This window comes from Sorex araneus, chromosome X (genome assembly GCF_027595985.1).
Source record: "Sorex araneus isolate mSorAra2 chromosome X, mSorAra2.pri, whole genome shotgun sequence".
Lineage (NCBI taxonomy): Eukaryota > Metazoa > Chordata > Mammalia > Eulipotyphla > Soricidae > Sorex > Sorex araneus.
This window is the reverse complement of record NC_073313.1, coordinates 86,760,869-86,778,967: the sequence shown is the minus strand read 5'-3', so window position 1 is coordinate 86,778,967 and position 18,099 is coordinate 86,760,869. Positions and strand designations below refer to the sequence as shown.

Below are 18,099 nucleotides of genomic sequence, written 5' to 3'. Positions count from 1 at the left end.
AGAGGAAAGTAGTGTCTCACTCTGTGAGGGGGGGGGGACATTCAGTGTCAATAGGAAGAAGTGAGGGACCTCCAGGTGCTGAGCTCTAGGGAATGGGGGTGAGAAGGGTCAGGACTGTCCTTCTCGAAGCCAGGCCATGCCTCAGTGCCCAATGTTTGACAGGTGGCCCTTCTTCCAGAGGTTACTGGGCTCCCTCTCAATGAGGGAAGTGGGGTTGCCTGGGGAGAAGGGAACTGAGGCTGTTGGTCTGGTCAACAGGCTCCTGGATGGACCCACACGGGGCTCAGTCATTACCAGTGACCCACCATCAGGAACTGGTCACGGTGAATGGCTTTTCATTAGAAAAAAAGGCACCTTTGGCCCAAGTGCTGGAGATGGCTGACTGTGCATCCTTGGACAGGTGCGCAGTCAGAGAAGGCTCCGTTCTGGGTTGGGCACTGGGTGTGAACAAGGCGGGTGGGGGGATGGCGGTGGCGGGGCGGTAATGAGGAGAAAGAAAGAAGAGCCACTTGGAGAAGCATTTGAGCCAAGTGGCTAGCCGAGGACATCCCAGGCAGGAAGCAGATACACCGGAGGAACTTGGCTGAGGTGGGGGCACAGGCTGCAGAAGGGGGTATGCTGCAGGCCTCAAGGGAGTGGGTGGGTTGGCCAAAGCTATGAAAATAATCAAGGGGGGGAGGATGTGGGGGAAGGGCAGAGTGCCATGAAGGCTGATGTCTAAGCTGTGCCACAAACAAGGAAGCCCGCCTCCCCCTGGGCCCTGTGGCTGGTGCCAGTCAAGGCTCCAAGTGCTCCCTTCCCTCTCTCTGCATTTTGGTCCCACCCAGCCTTCACCTTGCCCCTGAGAGCTGTGTGTCCCGCACCAAACATGCAGCCCCAAAGCTCTCTTACCTGCCCTGAACTGGCTCTAACTCTATGATATTTCTCCAACTTGCGGGGGGGAGGGCGCAATTTCAACATGTCCTTCAGCATCTCTGAGAAACCAAATCTTGGGTCATACAAAGGAAACTAGAAAAGCAATGTCCCTGAAACAACAATCTCTTCAATGGGCTCAGCGACATACCCCAGCAACCCCTACCCCTGTCCTCCTCAAGAAACAGAAAACACGAGTCCACACACAAAAACACAGATTCACATATGGGATAGTAAGTTCCCTGTGGAGGGAACGGAGGTGGTGAAGCCGTCCAGGCCAGAGGCCGCTTCCCACCGAGTGTCTGCACAAACCGCAAACTTCACAAGCGCTTTCTCCCTCCATCGCAAGGGGAAGCCTCACAAGAAGGCATCGCCTCTAGCTCTCAAAGGCCGGGCTCAGATGCCAGGAATACTCAAACTAGGGGGCATGGCAGAACGTGGCTCTGGTGATGAACAGAGTTCTAAGATATCAATAACCCACTAAAATGCAAGGTTAGGCTTAGAGGAACCAAGATCTAAGATAGCCATAACTGACTCAAGTGCTAGGTTAGGCTAGAGGAACCAAAATCTGAGATATCGACTCACTGAAACGCAAAGTTAAGCTAGTAGAACCAAGATCCAAGATATCAATAACTGACTGCAGTGAAAGGCTAGACGAGTAGAACCAAGATCCGTGATGGCAATAACAGACTGAAATGCAAGGCTAGACAAGCAGAACCAAGATCTGACATGGCCATAACCGAATAAAATCCAAAGTTAGGAGAGAGGAACCAAGATCTGAGATAGCAGTAACCCTGTGAAGTGCAAGTCTAGCTAGGCTGCTACGAAAGTCAGGCTTTATGAGTCTTCACCATATGAAAACGCTGCTCAATCTTGCCGTGGTACTTCTCACCGGCAGCCCCACCATTTACAGACTGCGGGGATCCCTCTTAATGAGGGAAGTGGGGTTGAACGGGGAGCGGGGAGCTGGCGTCGCTGCTCGGGTCAGCAGGCTCCCAGGTGGGACCACACTGGGCTCAGTCATTAACAGCGACCCAGAGCCAGAAGCTAGCTCAAGTTCAGCCACCGGGGTTAGCCCAACCGTGGGATGGTTGGGAGAAGAGAGATTTGGGGTACCCACCAGGCTTGGAGTGTGGGAAGCCTGGGCCATCACATGGGCAGACGCTGGCTGGAAGTGAGCCTGCTCTCTGAGGAGCTCTCTCAGGGTTTCTTCTGGAACCAGGAGACCCTCCACCGGGGTCCCAGTCACCATGCCCTGCACGTAGGAGGTAGGCCCCTCCTTGACCCTAGGGACCGTCGCCGGGGTGCCACAAGTCCTGATGAAGGCCGCAATGACAGTCCCGGGGGGCTGAACGCTGGGCCTGGTGGGGGTGACCCCCACAGACGAGCTGTTGGCCACGGTGGTCGGGTGGCTGGTCAGAATTTGGGGGAGGCCACTTAGAATCAGCGGAGCCCCACGTGCTGCCACCTGGCTCTCTTGGAAGGTGGCATTCAGGGGGAAAGACGCCTGCAAAGTGAAAGTGTCCTTGAAAGTGGCACCGGATGGCACAGTCTGCAGCACGAGCTGGGGGGCTGTGGAAGTGACGACAGGGGGCGCCCTGGTCAGCACCGTGGTCAGCGGGATGGTCTGCAGGGTCAGGCCCGGACCGGAACTCACAGGGGCCACGCCCAGGTGGATGTTGCTGGGCACTGAGGTGCTGTGGAGAACAGAGAAGGGGGACAGGGGGTGGTTAAGGCCAGAGAAGGGTGTTTCCTTTCTGGGGGTGGCTTTCAGGGGCGGAGGTGGGGGTGGCATGCCAATGACCGGCGCAGTGACTGGTCAGTGGTATGCCAATCTTCCTGGCAGCCCACGGGCTAACCACTCATCATCTGGTTTTCCAGCTTGAGAAAATGGGGAGTCTAGACAGCTGAGATCAGCCATCTGGTTTGTTTCGTTCTTGGACCACATGGGCGGTGCTCAGGATTTTCTGCTGGCTCTGCACTCAGGGATCACTCCTGGCGGGTCTCGAGGACCTCAGGGGGTGTCAGGGATTGAACCCAGGTTAGCTGTGTGCAAGGCAAGGACCCTACCCACTGTGCTTACAGCGCTGGCTCTCGCTTGGCATCTGGGTGCCATGCCGCTGCACTTGCTGCTTGCCCTCGTGGCCTGCACCAGCCGGGTGAGTGACAGGCCCACGCACGAAACCCAGACCAAGCCCCACCTTTCCCAGGAAAATCAGAGGCACCTTCGTGTGGACGAGAAGTAGGGAGAACTTTCCGGGTGCACCTGGAGGTCCTGAGAGAGGCAGCTGGCATCTTGGTAACATGTTTCTGGTGTTCTTTTCTGGAGTGGGGGAGTCTTGGGGGTGGGCCCAGGTGTGGAGCCCCTGGTATTTACTTGGGGAGCACTATAGGGTAATCACAAGAACTCCTGTTGGTGACAGAAACCGGCCCCACTCCAACCCCCCAGCCCAGATCAAACAACGTCTTCACCCTTCCTTTGGGGTGTGGCCTTAAGCAAGTCACTTTGCCAACATGTGGCCCTCTGACCACCCAGGGCACAGGAAACAGCAGAGTTGGGCCAGAAGTGGGAAAGTGCCCCCTCCCTGACCACCAACCTGAGGGAGTGCCGGGATCGATCGACCTGGGTTCTCTTACCTCATGGCTCTGGTGAATGTGGCCTGGGTGGTGGCTGCAGTGACAAGCACGGTGGAGGTAGTGGGCATCTCACTGTCTGGAGAAAGTTCCAATTCCAGACTCGCAGATGGCCGGAGACCAACCTGCTGATCTGACATCTTTTCCCAAGAGGGGCTGCTCTTGGCCACCGGGGAGCTGGCTTTGGTCTTGGAGCCCCGCCGGGCTGAGCTGGTGGAGGCAGTGGGCGTGGCTGGGGAGGCTTCTGGGGCCATACTTGTTTCCTCTTCATCCTCGATCACCACCAGATCCTTGGGCATCTCCTTAAACTGGTACACCAGCCTCTGCCCTTCCACCTTGGTGAGAATGCCTCTCTGGTAGTAATATCTGGCGAGACAGGAGCAGGGGCAGGGTGTTAGCCAAGGCTGACTAAGAAAAGCCATGTGGTGGGGCTGGAGCGATAGCACAGCGGGTAGGGCGTTTGCCTTGCACTCGGCCGACCCGGGTTCTAATCCCAGCATCCCATATGGTCCCCTGGGCACCGCCAGGGGTAATTCCTGAGTGAAGAGCCCGGAGTAATCCCTGTGCATCGCCGGGTGTGACCCCCCCCCAAAAAAAAAAGCCATGTGGCAAGGGAGGGCAGAATCCAGTCAATTCTGGAAATTGGGAGATTTTTTAGGATCTTTCTTTTCTTTTTTGTTTTTTGGGTCACACCCGGCAGGACTCAAAGGTTTCCTCTTGGCTCCGCACTCAGGGATCACTTCTGACTGTCCTGGAGTACCACATGAGATGTCGAGGATTAAATATGGGTCGGCCAAGTCAGGCAAATAAATACCTTACCCACTTACTATTGCTCTGGCCCCACTAGGGACATTTCTGAAATCTTCCCTGCAGAGGACTCAAAACAGTCCCCCAGACTGTGGACTCCCAATGCTAGCCTTTACCCTGGATTGTGGGAGAGGAGAGGCCATGAGTGGGGTGTGTGTTGGGGGGTGGACACTGATGGGGCTCAGCAATACCCCTCCGCCTAGACTGGCTCTGAGGTGCAGAACGTGAAAGACACCCTAAACATTTTCACTCCACGGGCCAGGGAGGTGAGGGCATTGTCCTTGCAGGTGGCTGACCCCAGTTCAATTCCCAGCACCACCTGTTCCCTTGGGTATCACCAGGTGTAGCCTTGGAGGCTGCCAGCACTGCACGGGTGGCCTGGGGAACCCCAACATTACAGGATCCAAGCAGCACCGCATGCCTGAGCACTCCCTAAGAATCACCCAGGGTCCCCCTCTGGGCCTCCTGAGCACCACTTGAGAAGCCCTCATCCCCAAAGTTCTTCCTCTATAAAAAGAGAAAGGGCGGGATTGAAACACAAAGCAATGTTTCTCCTTCCCAAGGAGAAAGGGGGTGGGCAGTGAATTTAGGCACAGGACTCTTCCATGAAGGAGGAACTGAAGTGGGGACTTGGGGGAGGTCAATAGTGGGGGACAAACCTGTCGTGCTGGAGACCCTAGCTTCCATCCCTGGCACCACGGGGACTGACCAGGAAGGTGTACAGGGGTCTCCAGTAAAATGAGAGGGATCGAGGAGGCAATTATGAAGATGAGGATGGGAAATAAAGGAGGAATAAGGGTCAAGGGCTGTGGGTACATCAGTCTTGCGGGGGAGTGCTCTAGCTCCATGTCCAGACCACAGAATCAACAACACTGAAAATGCAAGATGCAAACTACAACCACCACACTTTTTAACGTGTCTGTCAAGGATGTACACTGGGGCAACTCGAGGGAACCTGGGAATACCTGTGGAGGGAAGCTGACACTGGTGATGGGATCGGTGGTAGAATTTGAACGTCTAAAACCTAACTATTGGGCTGGAGTGATAGCACAGCGGGTAGGACATTTGCCTTGCGCGGGACCAACCTGGGTTTGATTCCCAGCACCCCATATGGTCCCCTGAGCACTGCCAGGAGTGGCTCCTGAGTGTAGAGCCAGGAGTAAACCCTGTGCACCGCTAGGTGTGACCCCCAAAATATAAATAAATAAATAAATAAATAAATAAATAAATACATACATACATACATACATACATACATACATAAATAAATAAATAAATAAAACCTAACAATCGGTAACTTTGTTCATGACAGTCCTTTGACAAAAACGTAACAACAGCTTTTACTCCTCCAGCCCGTGTTCTTCCTCGAATACGTATCTCACTTGTGTGTCTGTTTCTTGGCTTGTGTGTTGCCACTCTGGAGAAGCCCGTGTTCTCTCTTAAGCGTGCATTCCTCTCTCACTCCTGCCATGTCTAAGTAAGTTTCATTCAATAAAAATGTTCCTGCTTCACAAAAAAAAATAAAATCATACCAGAGTGAAGCAAAAGTCAGACGGAAACCTTGCCTTTTGGGTTTTGGGTTTTGGTTTTTGAGCCACAGACCCGGTGATGCTCAGGGTTACTCCTGGCTCTGCACTTGGGAATCACTCCTGGCAGTGCCCGGAGGACCATATGGGATCCCGGGCATCAAACCCGGGTTGGCCACGTGTGTGGCCTGCACCCTACCTGCTGTGCTATTGCTCTGGTCCCGAGAGAGGGAAATCTTCCCCAAGGGAGAAGTTCGGACTCCTCCCCACTCCCCTGGAGTTCCTACCTCAGTGCGCGCCCCATGGTCTCGTAGTTCATGTCTGGTTTATTCTTCTGTTTCCCCCACAGCTTGGATACGGCCTTGGAGTCCACCAGCTTAAAGATGCCTTTCTCTCGCTGAGTCCACTTGATGTACTTGGGACAGGTGTTCCGGTCTTGCAGCAGTGCCAGGAGGAATTCCCACAGATAGATGGTGCTGCCTGCAGTGGAGGCAGGCGGTGAGGGCCCCCCACGGCAGCCCAGCTCCCCACCCACGGCACGCAGCCATACCTTTGCCATCCTTGGTCTTCTTGCGGATGGGGATGCTCGGGTCAGTGACCGGTGAGCTGCTGCGGCTGCTCCTGGTCTTCCGGACTTGGGGGAGGGGAGAGTAGAAAGCAGAGAGCCCAGTGGGTGCTACAGGGTAGTCACTCACGAGGCAGCCCCCCAAGTTGCTTGCAAAAACAGCAAGCTCAGGTTGCAATCCCAGGGGCTGGAGCGATAGCACAGCGGGTAGGGCATTTGCCTTGCACGCGGCTGACCCGGGTTCGACTCTCAGCATCCCATATGGTCCCCAGAGCACCGCCAGGGGTAATTCCTGAGTGCAGAGCCAGGAGTAACCCCTGTGCATCACTGGGTGTGACCCAAAAAGAAAAAAAAAAGAAAAAGGCAGACCAGGAAAGAGTCAGGTCGCCATCCACTGTGGCTGCCCTGAGCGTGCCTTTACTAGCCCACTCCCAATGGCCTGTCTTAATTTTCAGGGACATCTGAGAGTTGCTGCTTGCAAATGAGCCCCCAGGTGAGACCAGGCCTCAGGTAGTTTTATTTTGATTTGGTTTTATTGGGGTGCTTTCTTTGGGGGGAAGGGTGCTTTCACACCTGACGGCGCTCAGGGCTTACTCCTGACTCTTCTCAGGAATCATTCCTGGTGGAGCTCAGAGGACCCTGGGAGTGCTGGGGATCGGGCCCGGCTTGGCTGCTTGCAAGGCAAGTGCCCTACCAGCGGTGTGCTCTCCCCAGCCTGAGGCCTCTGTGCCGAGGGGGAAATGGCACCATCAAGCCGCGTCAGTGGCGTGGGTACGCTTGGGCTGCCACGCTGACAAGGCATTATCAGCCAGCCATGGCCTGAGTAAATCAATAACAACGGCGCTTGGGAAAGCCCAAAGTCCTCCTCCATATACAGCCACAGCTCCATAAACTACGTAGAGAGGAGATAAGTGCACGGTCTGAGGGCACCACCACCCCACCCCCAGCACACGGAAACTGGCCAAGGGGGTCCCAGTCCCAGCTGCGAACACGCAGCCTAGGCTTCAAGCCGTTGGCATCATGGGCGGCTCTGGAAGAGCTGGCACAGATGCAGGGCTGACAAGCTAACAGGAGGCCAGGTTCTAAGGCGGGGGCCTCTCTGTCCATCCCCCACGGCATAGAGTCGCACATTGTCCTGTTCATCAGGGGGACACTCACTCACCCCTCTCACCCCTAGGATCTCTCTTGCCAATGGACACACACACATTCTCTCACTCCCTTGCCTTCCCTCTCTCAGTGTCTTCTCTCTTCTTTCTCACTCAGTACTTTCTCTTTCTTTTTTTGGGGGGGAGGGCTGGAAGGTGGGGGGTGGGGGAGCCACACCAGGCTCTGCTCAGGGCTTATTCCTGGCTTCTGTCAGGCCTGGCGGTGCTCAGGGGACCCTATTCGGTGCTAGAGACCGAACCCAGGTGAGCCGTGTGCAAGGTAATCGCCCTACCCCTCTGTTTCTGTCTTTCCGGCCTCCTTCATGCTCTTTCTCCGTTTCCCACTCCCGTGCTCTCTTGCTCTCCCCATCATTCTCTCGCTTTCTCGCTCACTCGTCGTTCTGCATTCATTCTCTCGCTCTTACTTCTTTTCTTGGATTTGACATTTGTCTTGGCGCTCTGGTTGGTGATGTTCTCTTGTGCAGAGTGCTCCACCTGGCCACCAGGACTGGACTCAGCGGCAGGAAAGAGGCAGCTGGGCAGACTGACAGCGTCAGAAGGGTCTGCCTCTGGCAGCATTTCGGTGGTGCTGACTGTGGGAATAGAGGCCTGATGCGGCTGGGGCCCCGGGCAGAGAAGGAGCCGGGGCTCGGGGGGGTGCTGGGGGGGCAGGAGGGTGCGTCCCCAGCACTTGTGAGAGAACAGGAGGGTCTCAGGGAGGCCAGAGGTACCCTTCACTCTGCACAACATGTGCAGGTCTATGGGCAAGAGAGCCCCCGCACCCCAGTCACATTTCCAGACACCACCAGCCCTGCCAGCGGGCAGTGAGTGCCAGGCAACAGCCAGGGTAAAGAGCCACCTTGATTTTGTCATTGTCTCACTTTCAATTCAAAAGGGGGCATACATGGCATGGAGTCCGCATTCCAGTGCTTTGACGCTGAGCAAAGCAGCCAGGCGTGGCTGGCCGGGTGCCCACAGCGACTCGGCTGGTCCCTGCACTCGGGTTGATTCTCGAATGACTATTAATCACTGAGCTGGGATGAGAAATGCCAAGTCTCTCCATCTGCAGCTTTACAATGTACTCGGTTCCCATTGTCTCCCCCTACCCTCTTGAGAAGAGGCTCTTCACTCCCACGGGTTTGGAGGCTTCGGGGAGCATTCTGGGGAGGGAGAGAGGGGCTGGTCTCCAAGAACTGGAGGGTGCAAGGTAGGATGTTCCAAGCCTGGAACCTGGCTAAATAAGCCCCACTCCACCAGTCTTGCTGGGGAACAAAGCCGGAAAGCAGAGAGACTGAAAAGTCCCCACTCCCCTGCTCACTCCCTAACAGAGGGAGGCAACCCAGGCCCCAGTGCCGACACACCTTGAGAGGACTGTGCTAAGGGACATGGGTCTCACTCTATGGGTCCCTTACCCTGAGGGCCCCAAGAGTCATAATCCTAGACACGAAGGAGAAGGGAAAATGAGTAGAACTGTGCAGCAGTACACTTGCCTTGGCATGCAGGAGACCTGGGTTGAATCCTGAGGGAGAAGAGGGGAGGGGGACAGGAAGGGAAGGAAGGGGAGAGGAGAAAGGAGAAGAGAGGAGAGCAGGGGAGAGGAGAGGATGGGGAGGGGAGAGGCCAGGAAAGGTGAAGAAGGGAGAGGTGGAAAGGGGAGAGGAGAGCTGGGGAAGGGAGGAGAGAGTTGGGGAGGGAAGGGGGAGGAGAGAGGAAGGGAGGAAAAGGGAGAGGAGAGGAGGAAAGGGGAGGGGAGGGAGGGGGACTGGAAATGTCTCCCAAGGGCTAAGGTAGTGGAGAATTCATATTTAATGGGGACAAAGTTTTAGATGAAAATGATGAAAAGAGTTCACAAGACAGTGACAATAGATTTATGAGTGTACTTCGTATCGCTGATCTGCATCTTTTTTTTTTTTTGCTTTTTGGGTCACACCCAGCGATGCTCAGGGGTTACTCCTGGTTCTGCACTCAGGAATTACTCCTGGCAGTGCTTGGGGGACCATATGGGATGCCGGGGATCGAACCCGGGTCGGCCGCGTGCAAGGCAAACGCCCTACCCGCTGTGCTATCGCTCCAGCCCCTGATCTGCATCTTGAAAGAAGGGAAAGGAGGCCCATTTGCTACCACTGCGCATTTTACCTTCATTTTAGAATTGGGGGGCGGGGCCGGAAGTCACAGAGGCCTCTTCCTAGTCTGAACTGCTCCCCTGCACCCTTCCAGTCCAGGGCCCAGAACTCTTTGATCTGAATGAGCCACATGGAGCGGGCACAGAGGCCCTGCATGTCTGGGCACCTCAGAGCCCTCTATAAGGATGGGACATTTTTAAATAGAATTTTGGAGGCTGTGACTGAAGGCCCCAGGGTTCGAGCTTACATATCTGCTTCTCATCCAGGAGGCTGCTGGGAGAGTCGTCGTTGAGCAGGACTTCATTGGCTGGCGGGCCATGTGTAATGTCATTTTCATTTTCATCTGGTTTCAGGTTTCAGAATGGGGGGTGCAGGGGAAGAAGAAAAGTTATCTTATAGCCTAGGGCAAGGTCAAACCGCCAAGGTCAGCTCGGAGGCTAGTTCTAGGTGTCCCTAACTGCCCTTGTCTCTCCCCCACACCCATCACCTATGCTGGTCTTTTCTCCTCATTGTTCCAGTCCATCCCCAAACATCCTGGACCCATTTTTGCCCGTTCCCTCTTGTGTGAAGTGACACTTCCTTTGGTTTGTCCTAAGCACCCTACCGACTTTTCACCTGTAGTGGGGTCCGCTTCATGCTGCGTGAGGGTCACAAGAAAACCATGGGGGTTACCACTGGTCCCTGATGACAGTACCCACTTCCTTGCCTGCTTTTCCTACCCCGGAAGGGAACAGACCTGCCAGCAAAATACTGCCCTCCAGGATCTGATCCTGCGTCATGCAAAAGGTCCCATCCGTGAGGATGTTATTGTGACTGTCTTCCAGATCCAGGCCCGAGTACAGATGCAGTAACTCAGGGTAGGGGACCTGCTCCACGATCACTGCAGGGAACACCGAGGGGTCTTCCAGCTACGGAGAAGACAGGGATTGGCTTAAGTCCCCTACTCCCCCCACCACCTCCCGCTCAAATACCCGCCAAACCCTCCTTCCCCATCAGAATCTGGCTCTTCTGGCAATTCCTTACGCTTGCAGCCTGTAAGGGATGGGGCTGACAGTGCTCTGGCCCGACCTCACTAGAGGAAGCTCTGAATGGGCCCTTGATGAGGGGGCGCTGGCGCCAAACTGAGCTCCCATGGCCAGTCTTGATTGGTAGTAGTTACAGGTCAACTGGAGGCTGATTTGGGGCTTTGTCTAGACTCTGGCAAGCTCATAAGGCCAAATGAGAAAGGAACAGTCACTGGCAAAGACTGCTGCATAGCCAGGTGAGGGACTCAGTGTACTAGCTTAAATAAACGATTACTATCTGGGGACTCGGCCTGTGTCCAGTGAAGACACAAAAATAGTTATAAACTAGAGAGGTGGACAGGGCCTGAGCAATAGTGAAAGGGCACATGCCTTTCACCTGCCGACGGGGATTCAATCCCCAACACCCCCTGTGATCCCCTGAGCCTGCCAGGAGTCATCCCTGAGTGCAGAGCCAGGAGTAACCCTTGAACACTGCCAGGTATGGCCCCCAAACAAAAAAAAAACAAAATCCCAACGGAGAGAGGTGGAAAGGAAAGAGCCTGGGTCCCATCTGGAGAGGGGGAGATGAATTTCAGCTCGACTCTATGGCTCCATGGGGACACTGTTCATGCCAAAGAGGAAGGGCAACCCACGAGGGCAAAAATCAAGGTTTTGAGGAACCAGAAGAGGGATGTTGCTAGGTAACGTGAGTTTGAGGTACCTTGGACATATTTGAAATGGAGATGTCGATCAGGGAGTCAGAACTATGTGTCCAAGAGCTAAAAGGGCGGTCGCTAAGTCCCTTGGCGTGGATAAGAACAGGAGGAGAACTCTACCCCTAGAGAACACAGTTGTTGCAAAAGCAAAGAAAGTTAAATTTATAAAAGAGCACGATAGCAAATGGTTGAAAAAACACATTAGGCCACAGAGATAGAACCAGAGTAAGGTCTTGTACGCGCCTGACCCTGGTTCAATCTCTGGTCAGCCTGGTTTAATCTCTGGCCGGCCCACATGGCCCCAAGCACAATAAGGAGTGACCCTGGAGCACAGAGCTGGAAGTAGGCCCCAGAGCATTGCTTGGAGTAGCCCCAAACCACTCCTCAAAATAAAACTAAAGTAGAGAAGGAAATATACCAGGATTTTGTTACTATGTTTTCTTTTCCGTTGGTCCCGGGGACATCGGATGATGTTTTTCTCCTTTTCTGAACTTTGCAAATGTTCTTTCTTTAAAACTGTGACACACTCAGTCTCACCTTGCTGGAGGATCCAGAAAAACAGAAATTGACAAAAAAAACCCACACCTTGGGTTTGGTCCCCCGGATGGAGAAGTTTGGGAGGCCATTGGGGGGTCCCAAGCTATATTAAAAGGATCTCAGTGCTGAAGATCAGAGGCATAAAAGCAATCAGATTCATTAGATGTCTAATACAATAGTCAGTAACTTACTTATGTAACCGAATTGAATGTAAATAACATTATTTTAAATTAATTTATCTTTGGAGGGGGTCTGGGGCCAGACCCAGCAGTGCTCAGAGCTCACTCCTGGTAGTACATGGCACCAGGGTCAGCTGCATGCAAGGCAAGTGTCTTACCCCTGCCTTGTTTCTCCAGCCCTTGTAACATTACACTTTTTAAAGATGAAAAAATTCTAGGGGCTGGAGCAGAAGTACAGTGGCTAGGGCACTTGTCTTGCATGAGGCCAACCTGAGTTTGTTCCTTGGCACTCCATAGGGTCCCCCGAGCCTTGCCAGGAGCCATCTCTGAGCACAGATCCAGGAGTAAACCCTGAGCTATGCCCCATGTGGCCCCCCTCAAACAAACAAACAAACAAACAAATCCAAATTTCTAGCCTCTTTAGCCATAGTTCAGGTGTTCTGCAGCCACATGTAACTAGTAGCCCCAAACTGAACAGCACTCCCGAGAATTCTGGCATCTTACCAACTTCTACTGGACTGTGCTCATCTAGTGTCAGGCTGCCTGGCTTTGAGACCAGGCTCAGCTGCTCATTAGCAATGTCATCTTGGGCAAGGGACTGATGCTTTCTGTGCACTGGGACTCTCATTTATGAGGTTGAGTCAATCGGGGAAAGGGGTGACGAAGACCACACTAGGGGTGGGTGACATAAACACCGTGGTGGGGAACCATGGGCAGTCTGGTGGTGGTGGGGGGTGCAGTACATCAATGCCATAGACCTTGGAGGGCTGGAGAGATAGTACAGCGGGTAGGGTGCTTGTCTTGCACGTGGCCCATCTGGATTCAACCCCTGGCATCCTATGTGGCCCCCCAACCTCATTATAAGTGATTCCTGAGTGCAGAGCTAGGAGTAACTTCTGAGCAGCCCTGGTTGTGACCCACCCCCCAAAAAATAGACTTTAACACTATCATAACCAATTAATTAAAAAGGAAAATAGGGGCTAGAGCGATAGCACAGCAGGTAGGGCGTTTGCCTTGCACGCGGCCGACACGGGTTCGATTCCCAGCATCCCTTATGATCCCCTGAGCACCGCCAGGAGTGACTCCTGAGTGCAGAGCCAGGAGTAACCCCTGAGCATCGCTGAGTGTGACCTGACAAGCAAAAAAAAGGAAAATAGCTGACAATATTTGTTGCTAACAAGACAATTTGAGGTTTCAATCCCCCCAATTCAAAACAATCATGTTATTGATCCCATAGGCTCTTTCAATAGAGTCTTCTCTGTGCAGTGCCAGGGATGGAGCCAGGGCCTCACACCTTCAAGGCATGTGCTCTAGCCCTCATCTATATCCCCCGGGGATACAGGCAAAATCCTCCTACAGGATTTTCTTTCTTTCTTGGTTTTTGGGCCATATCCAGCTATGCTCAGGGTTTACTTCTGGCTCTGTACTCAAGGATCACTCCTGGTGGGCTCAGGGGCCATATGGGGGTTCCGCGGATCTAACCTGGGTCAGCTGCATGCAAGACAAATGCCTTACCTGCTGTATCATCTCTCCGGCACCCACAGGATTTTCTCAAAAGATTAATATGCATAAAACGCAGAGCCTGGCATAGAGTAGGTCCTCATCAAGTCTTTCAGGTATCAGAGGCATCCAGAGATCTGGTGATGTCTTATTTCATTTTTGTTTTAGGGCCACACCTGGCGGTGCTCAGGACTTACTCCTGCCTCTGCACTTAATCACCTCTGGTGGGGATCGAGGATATGGGATACTGAGGATCGAACCTGGGTTGGCTGTGTACAAGGCAAGCATCCTACCTGCTGTACTATCTCTCCAGTGCCCTGATGTCTTATTTCTTATGTTGACTGGTGAGTTTACAGTGTTCATTTTGTAGTTATTAACAAGCAAATACCAAAAAAGTCCTCACTTAGCATCCTCTCTAGTTTCTTAAGAGCTGCAACTTTTCCTGGGTTGCTTTTTAGGGGCCACACTGAGCTGTGTTCAGGGCTTCCTCCTGGCTCTGTGCTCAGAGATCACTCCTGATGGGCTCAGGGGACCGTATCGGATACCCTAGTTGGCCATGTGCAAGGCAAGTTCCCTGCCCACTATACTATCACTTTGGCCCGGAAACTGAAACTTTAAAGGAAACAATACTTAACAAAAGTAGGTTAACATCATTTTGTTCAACATCAGCAGAATTATTTTCTCCTTGATATTACATGCACATACACACATGATTTACCTACTCATGTATTCATGATGCACTTTGCAATGAAATAATTTCTTAAAATATCAGATGTATGAGGTGAGAAAGTAAACATGGGTGGAGCCTGTGCTGGAGAGAAGGAGCTCAGAAGATAGGAGGAAAGGGAAGGGAGTTTTTCTTCTTTCCTTTTCTTTTTTTCTTTGCTTTTTGGGTCACACCCGGCGATGCACAGGGGTTACTCCTGGCTCTGCACTCAGGGATCACCCCTGGAGGTGCTCAGAGGACCATATGGGATGCTGGGAATCGAACCCGGATCAGCCACGTGCAAGGCAAATGCCCTACCCACTGTACTATTGCTCCAGCCCCATTCTTTCCTTTTCTTTATTGGACCATTCCTGGCTCTGCACTCAGCGATCACTCCTGGCAGGCTTGGGGGGGGGCGGTTATATGTGGTACCAGGGATTGAACCCGGGTGTGCAAGGAGGAACGTGCCCTACCCACTGTACTACCTCTCTGACCTGAAAAGCTTTTCATTTAGAGTTGGGGTAGTCGAGTCAGAGAGATAGAGCAATGAATGTAGGCATGCTTTGTATACAGGAGACCTGGGTCCACCTTCCAGCGCTGGGCGATCCCCCAGCACGATCCCCAGCACAGAACCGAGAATATTCCCTGAGCACCACCACATGTAGCTCCAAAATGAAACAAAAATGTAGGGGCCAGAGAGAAAGATAGTACAGGAGATAAGGCACTTGCTTCGCACACAACTGACCATGGTTCGAGCCCCAGCACTTTAATATGGTTGCTAGGAGTAAGCCCTGAGCACGTCTAGGTGTGGCCCCCAAATCCTTCAACAATGTAGAGTTGCAGAGGCCTGAAGAGGCTCTACAGAGGCCTGAGGAGCCAGGAGATCTGATATAAGAAGGGGGTGGGTATCAGATCACCGGGGCAGGAGGCAGACGAAAAGAGATTAAGCAGGGGTGACCCTGGCAAAGAGGCACACTTCTTTCTCCAAGGTCAGTGTAACAGGAAAAAGAATGGGTGGTGTTATCTCTAAAAAAGGAGAAGGGAAGGGAATTGAAGGAGGCCTTGAGCTTCTCTGTAGATAGGAGGGCTGCTCAGATATAGATAGGGAGGTAAGACTGGCCTCCAGGGAGCTAGAGCAATAGCACAGTGGGTAAGGTGCTTGCCTTGCATGCAACCAACCTAAGTTTGATCCCCGGCCATTCTGTATGATCCCCTGAGACCACCAGGAGTAATTCCCTGAGCACTGCCGGGTGTGACCCCAAAACATCAACAGTAAAAAAATAGTTTTTGTTAAAAATAGTTCTGTTTTCTTTTTTGCCTTTTGGGTCACACCCGGCCATGCACATGAGTTGCTCCTGGCTCTGCAATCAGGAATTACTCCTGGCGGTGCTCAGGGGACCATATAGGATGCTGGGATTCGAACCTGGGTCAGCTGCGTGCAAGGCAAACGCCCTATCCGCTGTGCTATTGCTCCAGACCCAACAAAAAATAGTTTTTAATGGAACTAGGGAAATAGGTCAAAGCGTCAGAGTGCATATTTTGCATGCGGGAAGACCGTGTTTGATCCTTGACACTCCACAGTCTCCTTAACACTACTAAGAGTAACCACTCATCTAGGAGTAGTCCCAGAGCACCTGGTTGTGCCCCTGCAAACAAAAAGTTAGCTTCTCTGCAGCCCAGAGAGGTAGCTTGGAGTAAAGTACTTGACTGGCACATGTGAGACTCTGGATTTGATCTCCAACAAGAAAAATACCTACACATATACATATATAGTGTCTATAAAAAATAAACAGGACCAGAGTGATATTATAGAGGGTAGGGCACTTGCCTTGCATGCGGCCGACCCAGGTTCCATTCCCAGCATCCCATATGGTTCCCATGTACTGCTAGGAATAATTCCTGAGTGCAGAGCCAAGGTAATCCTTGAGCATTGCCAGTGTTGCCCAAAACCAGACCAAAAAGTATTAAGAATAAATATTAATGGTTGGTGAAAGGATAAGAAAGAAGTGGGGAATGATCATCAGACTGAGAACCAGGAAAGGCTGGATTTTCCTCCCTTCTACTCCCATGCTCTCCAAAGGCCAGCAAGAGAGAGGGAGCTGTATAGAAGGTGCTTTGTGCTCACATCCCGCTAGGGGGCAGCCTCTGGTAGGTACTAAGATTTGAACCAAAATTTCTGGCCTCACAAGGAACTGAAGATTTGGGCTGGAACGTACAGCCGGTAGGACGTTTGCCTTGCAAACAGCCGACCTGGGATTGATCCCCGCGATCTCATATGGACCCCAAACAAAGGCGGAGTAATTCCTGAGTGCAGAGCCAGGGATAATCCCCGAGCATCTCCGGGTGTGACCCAAAAAAAAAACAAGAAAAAAAGGACTGAAAGGACTGAGGATAGAGATCTTGCCAATCAGGCTGTAGTACCCTTAAAGAGAACCCAACAGGTTGTCCTTTGGATAAAGATGGAGAAGTGGCAGACAGTCGAGAGCACAACTGGCCCAGAAGATACTGGAGCCAAATGTGATTAGAATTCAGGAGTCATAGCTTCTACTACCCTATTAATTCCATCCTCTGGACCTGGGAGCCACTTCTCCAGTTTGGAGAAAGGGAGGAGGGGAGCAATCAGTGTATCAGGATGCCACCTGTGGTCCTCAGGGGACCATATATGGTGCTGGGGATCAAACATGGGTCAACTGCATGCAGGGCAAGCACCCTACCTGCTGTACATTCTCTCTGGCCCCGGGGTGCCCACTCCCTCCCACCGGAAGACCCATTTCCATTGTCTCCCTAATGCTCAGATGGACGCCAAAAGGACAAGTCCAGAAGACCCAACAACTGCGCCCGACACAGGTATGCATGCAGGTGCCCGGAGTTGGACTTTGCCCTGTGGTCCCAGAGGGCGGTGCTCACTCCTCTGTGTGTTTGTGCCAACAGGTTTCTCACTGACACTGGGGAGGTGCATGAAGTGAGCAAAAAGGTTGACTTGAGATGAGAAAGAGGGTTGGTGTCTAGCTGTGTATTCAGCCACCCCTCCCCACTTCCCCTGCCCTCCCCTGCTGGTTGATATGCTAAGCAGCTGCGCCCTGCCGGTGGTCCATGAAAGTGAGTGAATCAGTGCACAGTCTGTGTGGCAGGCAGACCCGAGCCTCTGAACCTAGTAGGTCTTTGATCAATATTTGCTGACTGTCTGCTGTCTGTGTGTATTAGTTCATTTTTTGCGGGCTAGCCAGGCTCTGCATCTAGGATCCTACCTGGTGGATATCATCCATCCCGTTGCTTGCAAACTCAAAGACCATGTCGCTGGGCTTCAGGGTAACAGCCATGCTGGGTCTCAGAGCTGACAGCGGGGTCGGTAGGGCCCTCTGGGGCTTCGGGGAATCTTCTGACAAAGAGCTGCTATGTGCCACCGTAACTGGACCACAGCGAAACCAGGGGAGACAAAACCAGGAGGAGGAGGTGGCTTAAGCTAGGATCAAGGCTGCATGATAGGCTGGGCCAACCGCCGGAGGGACCTAGGGAGAGAAGGGGGAAGGGTACGGTAAGTCATCTTCCTTCACCTCTGTTCCCAGGATAGTCGTAGAACCAAGATAATAGCCACAGGGAAAGCAGGACAAGCAGAGACAGGTAAGGAAGGGGAAAGAGGAAGTGAAAGGAGCACTTTCGGTGTGAAGAGACCCTGCCTCGCTGACCAGCATCTGCATCTGACCTGACCGCAGACACTCGCAGCCTCTGCCCCCCCCCCCACGTC

General features: G+C 52.9%; 1 protein-coding gene across 1 annotated transcript; it reads right to left on the bottom strand.

The window, feature by feature from the left end:
• Positions 1-1,819: 1,819 nt before the first annotated feature.
• ELF4 (E74 like ETS transcription factor 4) lies at positions 1,820-17,674 on the bottom strand. Its single transcript, XM_004606421.3, has 8 exons — positions 17,603-17,674; positions 10,449-10,620; positions 9,960-10,055; positions 8,015-8,182; positions 6,430-6,513; positions 6,167-6,359; positions 3,550-3,912; positions 1,820-2,609 (listed from the first exon to the last, which is right to left on the bottom strand). Exons 1-8 carry the CDS (start codon positions 17,672-17,674, stop codon positions 1,820-1,822), a joined length of 1,938 nt encoding a protein of 645 aa, XP_004606478.3.
• Between the last annotated feature and the right edge of the window lie 425 nt (positions 17,675-18,099).

Excerpts from the sequence above, each read along its gene's own strand:
- ELF4 (XM_004606421.3), bottom strand. The coding sequence starts at position 17,674 with ATGGCTGTTACCCTGAAGCCCAGCGACATGGTCTTTGAGTTTGCAAGC. Across the intron at positions 10,056-10,448 it reads GGGCAGTATTTTGCTGGCAG|ATGAAAATGAAAATGACATT; the intron begins GTCTGTTCCCTT and ends ACCTGAAACCAG. Across the intron at positions 3,913-6,166 it reads ACCATGGGGCGCGCACTGAG|ATATTACTACCAGAGAGGCA; the intron begins GTAGGAACTCCA and ends CTGTCTCGCCAG.